The sequence below is a fragment of the Suricata suricatta genome, chromosome 7 (assembly GCF_006229205.1).
Source record: "Suricata suricatta isolate VVHF042 chromosome 7, meerkat_22Aug2017_6uvM2_HiC, whole genome shotgun sequence".
NCBI classification, from domain to species: domain Eukaryota; kingdom Metazoa; phylum Chordata; class Mammalia; order Carnivora; family Herpestidae; genus Suricata; species Suricata suricatta.
The window spans coordinates 2,430,660-2,442,352 of record NC_043706.1 but is presented as its reverse complement, the minus strand read 5'-3'; the positions used below and the strand labels follow the sequence as shown (position 1 = coordinate 2,442,352).

Here is an 11,693-nt window from a genome sequence, read left to right as displayed (position 1 = left end):
AATCAAAATACATCCCAGGGGTTGATTTCAAGTGTGAGTACTGTGATGCTCTTAGAGATACACAGAACCAGAACCATGTGATGATCTCTCCAAGCTGACATTGCCAGCCTGCCTAATGCTGTCTCTGTTCCAAGATCGCGTGTCATGAGCATGAGTAGCTGAGGGGCTCAAGACCCAGGAGGATCCCTTAGTCATTAGAGAGGGAACGGTGGGATTGCTATTGATATGTGTCCAAAGACACAAATGCATTTACCTATATTGGGCTAAGTGTTGGGCAAACCTAACAAAACACATAAACGTTTCCATGGCATGGCATTGTCAAAGCTCCAACCTCCATGTGAAAATACACGGTTCATGATAATAAATATATACAAAAACCCAGATTCATACACTGAAACACGTTTATATGCAAAATGAGCCTGAGTTAAGATCTAAGGTTAACAATATCACATCCAAATGTTCTGGGATGTATATATCTAATACTCACAATTTATAATTACATAACACTTATTTCATAATAAGAAAGCTTTTTGTAAAACTTAGACAGATTGAGATTTTTAAAATTATTATACATTTTATTTATTTACATTTTCTCCCAAGGAATCTGAGTAACATTCACAGAGCATGGGATTTCCTGGGAAATATAGCACATATCTCATATGTGTATGTCACTATACACACACACACACACACACACATATGTATAATATGGCAGAAGTGAGATGCAAAACCTTGATCAGTTGATGCCTGGATTAAGTATTTATGAAGTGGTATCAATGGAAGATCTAAATATATTTTACTCTCAAACTATTGCTGCATTACTATAGGTAAAACACATAAAATATAAAATAGGATGAGTCATATAATGTTCAGATATGATAATGTCCTGTAAAGTCATTTTTTCTTTTTCTCTCTTTTAAAAATGTATTTATTTACTAACAGGAGAAACCTAACAGAGGACCAAGGGGAGGGGAAGGGGTAAAAACAGTTAGGGAGAGGGAAGGAAGCAAATCATGAGAGACTCTTGGTACAGAAAACAAACTAAGGGCCAAAGGGGGAGAGGGAAGAAGAAGGGTGCTGGTCATGGAGGAGGACACTTGTGGGGAAGAGCACTGGGTATTATATGGAAACCAATGTGACAGTAAACTATATATTTAAAAATTATTTATTTAAATTCAAGTGAGTTAACATACAGTGTAATAGTGATTTCAGGAATAGAAACCAGTGATTCATCTCTTACATATAACATCCAGTGCTCATCCCAACAAGTGTCCATCTTAATTAATGCCTGTCTTCTATTTAACACATCCCCCCACCTCTGTTCCAGAAACCCTAGGTTTGTTTTCTGTATTTAAGAGTCTCAAATGATTTCCCTCCCTCTCTGTATTTAATTTATTCTTCCTTCCCCTCCCCCATGTTCATTTGTCATGGTTACTAAATTCCACATATGTGTGAAATCATATGATAGTTATGACTTATTTCACTTAGCATAAAAGACTCTAGTTCCATCCACGTTGCTGCAAATGGCAAGAACTCATTGTTTCATCACCAAGTAGTATTCCATTGTATATATATATCACTTCTTTTTTTTAATGTTTATAATGTTTTTATTTATATTTGAGAGAGAGAGATAAAGTGTGAACAGCGATGGGCAGAGAGAGAGGTAGACACAGAATCTGAAGCAGGCTCCAGACTCCAAGCTTTCAGCACAGAGCCCGACGAGGGGCTCGAACTCATGAACCCTGACATCATGAGCTGAGTCAAAGTCAGACGCTCAAGTATAAGCCGCCCAGGTGCCCCAATATACCACATCTTCCTTACCCATTCATCAGTCGATGGGCATTAGGATTCTCTCCATACTTTGACTCTTGTTGATAAAACTACTAGAAGCATCAGTGTACAGGTGCCCTTCTGAATCAGCATTTTTGTATCCTTTGGACCAATACCTAGTTGTGCAATTACTGGGTCATAGGGTAGTTCTATTTTTAATTTTATGAGGAACCCTCATGCTATTTTCTAGAGTTCCCACCAAGAGTACAAAAAAATTCCTATTTTCCATATCCTCGTCAACGTCTAGGGGTTCCTGAGTTGCTCATTTTAGCCATTCTAACAGGAGTAAGCTGATATCTCACTGTGGTTTTGACTTGTATTTCCTTGAAGATGAGTGATGCTGAGCATCTTTTCAAGTGTCTGTTTGCCATCTGGATATCTTTGAAAAAGTGTCTATTTGTATCTTCTGCCCATTTCTTCATTTGATTGTTTACTTCTAGACTGTTGAGTTACATAAGCTCTTTATAGATTTTGGATACTAACCTTTTATCGAAAAAGTCGTTTGCAATTATCTTCTCCCATTCCACCTCTATAAGCATTATTTTTAATGGATTGGCTCACAAACTTAAATTAACCAATGCATATAACTCACATTGGTGCTTGTCCAATATTGCACAAAATTATACATAAGCACCAACTGCTGTATCACCAGCTGATGCTTTTAATGTCACTGGCTGGTGTGCATCATACCCTCCCCCTTCCATGACATGAAGGCCACATAACAGCACTATCACAATGATGACATCACTCTAGGACCTGACTTCTGAATGGCTTTACCAGGATTAATTGTAGCAGGATTTCCGTTGACTAAAACTTTGTTTTTCCCACAGTTACCCTCCTACTCCTAGGGAGAAGCTGTGATACAGTCAATCTATGAACCTTCTAACAGAGCCATGATCACAGTGCAAGAAGAAAAGATATGCATCCAGCAATTGATAAAAACTAAAACGTTAATATTTCTGACAGTATCTTACAATATTTCAATGGTTCATATTCTTAATTTGCTGTGCTTTGATGGTATGTATGTTAATATTTTTTGCAATTATAAATGGAATAATGTTCCCAAAGAGGTGAAATTAGAAAAACCTATGGATTTTTCAAAATAATAATATGGTGCAAATGCTCTAGGAACAGTGTATCACCATCTCCAAAGTTGCAATCAGTCCACAAACATAAAGTTTGAGCACTCACTTGCATAAACGAATTTTAAGGAAATTCCCTTGAGAGTTATCAAAACAAATGTTGGGTGACACATGCGGGAAACAAAATCCTTAAGGCTCTGGAATTCAGTCTTGCATCAAAGAGTCTTCCCCCCAGTCATGGGGAGTCATGGCTCCTACAGAGCACCTTCTTCATTGCTCCCGCCACCTCCTTGTTCCTCAGGGTATAGATGAAAGGGTTGACCATGGGAGTGACGATGGTGTAGAAGAGAGAAATGAACTTGCCCTGCTCCTGGGAGTGGTTTCTGCTGGGCTGCAGGTAAGCATAGATGGCCGTGCCATAGAACAGGGAGACGACCGTGAGGTGGGACCCACATGTCCTAAACACCTTCCTCTGTCCTGCAGCTGACTTTATTCTTAACACTGCCCTGACAATTCGAACATAGGAGAACATGATTAATGCCACAGGTATGAAAAGAAAGATCATACTGAAAAATAAGATCTCAGACTCATACACAGTGGTGTCAACACAGGCAAGCTTGAGCAGTGGGGGGACCTCACAGAAGAAGTGATCTATTTTATTTCTCCCACAAAGTGGAATAAGAAAGATGAGCACTGTCTGCAATGCAGAGTACATAAAAGAAAAGAACCACGATACAGAAGCCATCAGGGCACAGAGACGAGGGTGCATGATCACCATGTAGTGCAGGGGCCTGCAAACGGCTGCGTAGCGGTCAAATGCCATCACCCCTAAGAGGATGCATTCTGTGCATCCCAACCCTAGAGAGACGAACAGCTGAGCTACACAGCCGCCAAAAGAGATGGACTTGTCTGCCCCCCTGAGATGGACCAGGAGTTGAGGGACAGTGCTGGTCGTGTAACACAGGTCCAGAAAACTCAGGTTGGAGAGGAAAAAGTACATGGGAGTGTGCAGGCGTGGGTCCAGGCGGGACAGTGCAATGATGGTTGTGTTTCCCAGCAGGGTGAGCAGATAGAAGATCAGAAGAACCACAAAGAGGACTCTCTCCAGTTGAGGTCGGTCAGAGAAACCCAGCAGGATAAACCCAGTGAAAGAACTTCCATTTTTCTGGTCCATCTTTTCTTACTACATTTCCATTCAAGACCAAGTATTTAGCAATGTTTAAAAGAAATCTTCAAAAAGAAAAAAAGTTGGCAGTTGCTGAATTCATCATATGAAAAGACAAGGCCATGGACTTTTTGAATAATAATTTGAATAAATGATGTACTCAATGAGATGACATAGCTTATATCAATACAGTTCATATTATCACAAAATGTAAATCATTAATATGTAAGAAAAAACAAATAATGGATCATTTGTTTGCATCAGTCATAAGAACATAAGATGTATCAGTCTGCACGTACTAGGACTTAAAGTACTACAAAAATGTATAATGGAAAAAGAGGGAGAGCTATCAGAAAGAATCAAACAGATGCAGAGAGAAGAGATGTTCTAACAATATATATCTCATGATACTATACAACTGGATTTGCCCACACCTTACATGTATTAAAAGATAATATGGGGAATTTAGGTGGCTCTGTTGATTAAGCATCTGATTTCAGCTGGGGACATGATCTCATGAGTCATGGGTTCAAACTCTGTGTCAGGTTCTTGGCTGACAGCACCACGCCTGCTTGGGATTCTGTTTCTCCCCATCTCTCTCTGCACTTTCCCTGTTCCCTCTCTCTCTCTTGCTCTCTTAAAATAAATAAATAAACATTTAAAAAACATATATATGTAATACAACATAATGTGGAAAAACCTTTCTGATGTAGGAACTTAAGTCCTAGAATGTACTTATACAAATAATTCGATTATATTCAAAATCCCTACTATATCTGCATCAACGTTTTGGCAGTGTTACCTCTCTAACTAATGTATTATATTTGGGAATGCCACGCAGTTTTTTTGGTATGGGAGTAAGACAACTAAATACCCAATCAGAGAAAACCTGAGAACACCGCCATTCAACTACAGTGCTTACATTTGCCTGAACCATGCTTCAGAGTACATACCAATTTAACAGCAACTCTGAACATCCATAGGCCGTGCAGACCCAGCCAGAATCAGAACTCTCAAATCCATTGGCCAACACTTTCCTCTTCCTTCAGCGGATTTCCATTTCACACATTATCAATTAGAGATCATAAAATTCCTGAAAGAGGTAGGACTCTTCCTAATTGACATCCTAATTAGGACAAACATTTTAAAAAGTTATCCATCCATGTAATTATGTACCATCTGTAATGTTTTACATCACTCCCTATGATAAAAATAAGTAATTAGATAAATAGACAGAAATAAAGACAGATTCATTCTCAAAGCAATGACAGGTCAAAGAGCTATAATGCAAAACTTACAGTAGTATAAAGTAAAGCATAAAGAAATCAATATTTTGGTAGTATGACAGACTTTAGACATCTGTTCACATTATGTCAAGTATAACCTTTCTGGGAGCTATGTTGCAGAGTTAGTAACACTGGACCAAACACATTGCCAGATATAAGGCTGGGTGATGACCATTTGCATCCAATGCTTACTAATGAAGAAGAGTAGTTATAAACTGACCAAAGAGGTATCAGAAAATGACTATGTCAGTTCTATCATTTTCAAAAGTTTGGCATACATTATATTTTTTATTTAAAACTTTAAAAATCTGAATCCATTTTGGCAAAGAACCCATTGATGTGTGAAAGCAACTGGTACAAAATGGGCATAAAACTATTCATAATATTTGAGGAGAGGATGTGGTATTTCATGCTGTTTTATACCTCCTTTATTTCTTGTACACATATGATCAGAGGTCTCCACGAAATAAATCTATTCAGAAAACTTCTTAAAAGAAATAACTATAAAGTCATCTGTGACAGTCTAAACGTGAACAACATGACGTGTCCTCTGACTCACACCTGCTCAGAAGAGCAACTAACAACAAACCATGGTCAGTCTCATGCACACGCACACGCACACATAGAGATGCGTTTATCTGAAACCAATTGCTACAAACATTTTAATGTGCCTGAGAAAGGAATCACTACCAAAGTGAGGAAGGGCAAACATGAAATGTAAACTCATCCTAAGAAAACATCAATATACTACTGCACCATGAGAATAAAATAATGGTATATATAACAATATTATATCAATAAGGACAAAGAAGACAGTTGAGAAAAATAAAACCTCGGTAAGATGAACTTGTACATATGATTTGCTGCTTTCCAGGATTGTGTGTGTGTGTGTGTGTGTGTGTGTGTGTGTGTGTGTGTGTGTGTAAAAGAATACATAATGGCTATTTGTCTAGGAAATATAAGAATATTTATAATTTTCAGTTGAAAAAATATCAGACAAAAGAGATGCACACAAAAGCAGACACAAGAATGTCATTGTCCCTGCATGTTACAGTTGAGTCCAGTGTTTCACTGAGAGCACATGGGGAGGGAACTACGGTGCTCATGTCATAGTCCATCATCTTACCACAATTGCTTTTCCTCATTACAATTCAGGAAAATTATTATCCTTCAGTAACACTGGATAAGGGAGAGATTGGGATGTAAAATGCCTTCTCCCATCAATTCTCAAGAGTACAATCTGCTGATCTGGATATTTTGTTTCCTTTCTCCTCCCCTACTCTATCCACCCATCTTAAAGCAAGTGCACAACAAGGAGCCATCTTCCAAGAGAATGACATGTGTCCACTGAGGTTAATGGGAAATTTCATTTCATTTCATTCTTATCATATTTAAAGACGGTGAAATTAGACTAAGAACCTCATCTGTGCTCATAGCATCAAATGACTGGATGCAGTAAGAGAGATTGATTCCTCTCAGACAAACTATGTAAATAATACTGGCTGGAAATATTGAACATGTCCTTCCACAGCACAGAGGCAAAGTGTGCATACTAAGCAACTATATGATATGACATATATAGGAAAGTCCAGTTCTAGATTACACATAGATTACTACTTTGCATGTGAAAGATAAATACTTGAAAAAAATCACAGGTTATATATGGAGAGAAATGTTATGAGTTAAAATAAAAATAAACAGAATCTAGAAAACATAGATATTGCCATTCTATGTAATAATTAACATCAAAAAGGTATATAATTAAAATGACATTTCAGAAGAACACAATGTTACGATAATAATTAAGAGACCTGGATCAAATGTGAGACTTTAAGTGCTTAGTACTGACACACATAAGTTGATAGAGTAGTAGTTTCCAATTACCATAATAGCTCAATGCTGACATACAACTCTAAGTTTTACTGGAAGGAGACATATTTCCACAAAACTAGATGCTCAGTATATGCACTACACATTTTAACCACAAAGATTTCAGGATAATGTCTCTATTAACATTTTCAAATATAACATTCACTGATATATTGACACACACACTGGGTCCTATCCAGTGCCTGAATGAATCCTGCGTAAGTGCAGGCAGGATTTTTACAGTCTCAGTGCCAGGACTGAATTACTACTGCTTTCATGATGCTTCCCTCTCATAGGACTGAGTTGACCTCAGATATAGGAGAAAAGGCCCCGATGACAATGGAGGACCAGCAAGTGAGGGGATGCAGCCATCACTAGACAGGAAATGAGAGAGCTGATGGACACTGACGCTGTTGCACGGCAGGTTCTATGGAGGAAGAGGGTGAAGGAGGAATTCCATTCTGTGTTGTTTATTCAGGGAATGCTCTCAGGAGAAACGGGGTGAGGGAAGGAAGACGGAGCAGGGAATGCTGCTAAGCAAGGACGTGGTCTCCAGTGGAACAGAGCAGGAGCCTGATCCCAAGAGAAGCTGGGCAGAAATCTCCAGTAGAACCATCCATATGTGATGGTAGAAATACTCTGTCTTCACTGCCCACCACTAACCCACTCAGCACCTGTCACTACGTGAGCATTTAAAATGTTCTAGCTAAGAAACTGAATTTTATATTTTACTTAAAACTAATGAATTTACATGTAAATAGCTTCCTGTGACTACTTACTAAAGCATTAGACACCACGGCTCTGGAGCATGAATTGCATCAGATTCAGTCCTGCCTTGGTAGTGGCAGCCTTTGTACATCCCATAAGTCTGTCACTGACTGTGAGCTGCCTCCACCATGTTCCCCAGACCGCCTGGCAACGTGGCTCCCTTCAGCTTAGGGCAATGCTCTCAAGAAGGGAATGGCTGGGAAGCACGGAGCCCACACTGGTAACAAATACCGTTTGGAATGGAGCACCAGCCAGTGAGGTGCGTCTGATCAGGTCCCCAACAGTGTTCCTACCAGAGTCCATTCATGATCATGTGCAAGAATGGAAGGACGGGACCTAATGTACTTCACACATGACCTCAGTGCAACCACACACACACACACACACACACACACACAAATACACACACACACACATACATGTACATACATACATAGATATGCACACAAGTTGTCATTTGTCAGTTAGGCAATTTTAAATGAATGAATATTCAACTATCTTCATAATTTTGTCTTTTTCAGATTGATATTTGTATTCACATGAATGATCATCATACCTTGTTAACAATAAAATCAAAATAAAGATGCACTGACATAATATTCACAGAATGGAACTTCCCTGTTGTAATTTTCAACCTAGCATTTAAAAAGCTCCGTGCATATTTTAGATATTTCCATAACTGATAAGGGAGAAAATGAACATTTACAAAATGTAAATACTGGCAATGAATTTTATGCATAAAGAAAAAACTTGTCTCATTTCACAGACAATAAGGAATCAAAGGGAAAGTAGGGGAGCATGTAGTCTAATACTTTCACACTTATGCATAAAGGGAATAATTTAATATTACTAAACACGATAATTAAATTATTTCCCCCACATTCATACAGAGGTATAATGAATGTACTAAAGTAGAATTAAATGTCAGGAATAACTTGGTCGCATTTCTAATGGACAATTATATTTAGTTCTTTACTTGACAAACTACCATAGTCTGTTCCTTTAGAAAACTGACCATATATGCAAACCATTACCTGTTTTGTTTCAAGAACTTTTGCAACTGAAAAATAAACTAATTTGCTAATTCCTAGAGCTAAACAGAGACTTAGTTGCATTTTACTCACCTTTTCTCACCTTCTCTGTTGGATCTAAGCTATTTCCCTGCATCCATTTCAAGTTACTGCCTAAATACAGTTCCAGGAATTGGAACAAGGACATGTAGAATCAATGTTGGCAGTAAACTCAAGGTTGACTATACCAGCCCTGGGCCATCCATACATTCTGCTTAAGGAAAGGGACTCTTTCTCAGGATGACTTCACAGGGCTGCATGTGGTACCAGAGATCTGCACTTTGCCTTTAGAGGCTGAAAATGAAGACTATTGCAAACTCTTATATGGTTTCCTGAACACAATGACATGCTGTGTGACAGGGACACCCTTATGACCAGGTGAGAGGGTGCTGCAACTCTGAGCTGTGGTGGAGCTGGCACAGAGAACCATGTCCCTCCTCTGCTGATGTCTCTGGGGAATGGATGCCCCACACTCTTAATGAGCCCATGTCACTGAGCTGCCCAGACATGGCAACCCTCAGGGACAATGACTGTGGAGGACAATGCCAGAGGAGACCTAATCTGTCTCTTCTATTAGTTCACATGTCTGAGAGAAGACAAGTAAGTCCCTAGACCTCCCCAGCTACCTTAGCTCCCACCTGTGAATAACCTAGATGTTTTAGAAAACATTGAAGATTTTTTCTTCACAAATGCCCAAAATATTTATATAAGAATCCATTCAGTTACTTAATTTTAAATGTAAATATGTGGATAAATTTTTCCTTTAATCTAATTCATAATCAACTTATGTGGGATCACAGAGCTAATAATTAGGCACATTCTAATCTTTAGAATATAATCTTTAGAATATAAAGGAGGGCCACCAAATTCTACCCAATTTTTAATATTCTTGGGGGGAAAGACCTCAAATCCTCTAAATCGTTGTTTAATTTATATTTATAGGTTTTAATGATGTACTCAATTTTAAAAATTATGCTTTTTTAATAAAACATATATTATTGAAATTCACCGCATCTTGCTTTTAAGATCAAATTGAATTTGAATTATCAGGAGAGTTATAAATAATCACTAAGAAAAATGGAAGGAAGTTGATGGGTACTTTGTGGGTGATTTCAAAGAATTCTTTGCTGGGCTCTGTGGCGCACACCTGCAGTGCCAGCTACTTGGGAGGCTGAGCCAGGAAAATGGCTTGAGCTCAGGAGTTCTGGGCTGTACTGCACTATGCAGATCGTGTGTTCAGAGTAAGTTCGGCATCAATATGGTGACCTCCCAGGAGTGGGGACCACCAGGTTACTTAAGGAGGGGTGAACCGGCCCAGGTCTGAAATGGAGCAGGTCAAAACTGCCGTGATGATCAAAGAATTCTTTACCCTATTCAGCCTGTGGAGATAAACGACCTCCTGCAAAAGTATTCTTACATTTGGGGGCACCTGTGTGGCCCATTTGGGTGAGTTTCTGACTTCATTTCAGGTCCTGATCTTGCAGTTCAGGAGTGCAATCCCTGGGTCCAGCTCCCAATCCCTGCCTCTGGCTCCATAGTGACAGATGGGAGCCTGGAGCCTGCTTTGAATTCTGTGTCTCCCTCTCTCTCTGCCCCTCCCTGGCTCATTCTCTCCTTCTCTCTGTGTCTCAGAAATAAATACACACACACACACACACACACACACACACACACACACACCTTTCTTAAATTTGAATTTTTTCCCTTATGACCCAGCAATAGCACTGCTAGGGATTTACTGAGGGGATACAGAAGTTCTGATGCATAGGAGCATATGTACCCCAATGTTCATAGCAGCACTGTCAACAATAGCCAAAACATGGAAAGAGCCTAAATGTCCATCACCTGATGAATGGATCAAGAAGATGTGGTACATATATACAATGGAGTATTACATGGCAACAAGAAAGAATGAAATCTGGCCATTTGTAGGAAAGTGGATGGACCTGGAGGGTGTCATGCTAAGCGAAATAAGTCAGGCAGAGAAGGACAGATACCATATGTTTGCACACATAAGTCTAACAGGAGAACAGGAGAAACCTAATGGAGGACCAGGGCGAGGGTAAGAGGGAAAGAGAGTTGGGGAGAGAGAGGGACACAAAACTTGAGAGACTATTGAATACTGAAAATGAACTGAGGGTTGAAGGGGGGAAAAAGAGTTGGTGGTGATGGAGGAAGGCACTTGTGGGGAAGAACACTGGGTGTTGTATGGAAACTAATTTGACAATAAACTACTTTTAAAAATTTGAAATTTTTAAGCTATTGCCATACCAGGTAGATACCATCCTGATAGTTATGTGGAGAACTGGCAAAGACAGTATAATCTGGGTGTCCTAAAGTGGGACCTATTTTCTTCCCAGGCCTCACTGCTTCTGTCAGCCTTACATGGTCAAATCACTCTGAAAACAGTGTGGCACAATCTAGTGATGCTGACCCACACTCACATTCCTTGATGCAGTGTGATCTACGGTTAAGCTCAGTCACCTGTCCGAAGACACAGACATAAGAATGCTCCTTCCTTGCCAATTCTGATGCCTCTTATTTCTTTTTGTTGTCTGATTGCTGATGCCAGAACTTCCAGCAGTATGTTGAACAACAGTGGTGAGAGTGGGCACCCCTGTCG

The 11,693-nt window shown here is 39.3% G+C and overlaps 1 protein-coding gene across 1 annotated transcript in view; it reads right to left on the bottom strand.

The window, feature by feature from the left end:
- The window catches only part of LOC115296286 (putative olfactory receptor 2B8), a 4,411-nt gene extending 325 nt beyond the window's left edge, over window positions 1-4,086 (bottom strand). The window contains exon 1 of the mRNA XM_029944769.1: window positions 3,171-4,086. Within this exon, the coding sequence (XP_029800629.1) occupies window positions 3,171-4,086 (916 nt within the window). The remainder of the gene's footprint in view (window positions 1-3,170) is intronic.
- Window positions 4,087-11,693: the final 7,607 nt, after the last annotated feature.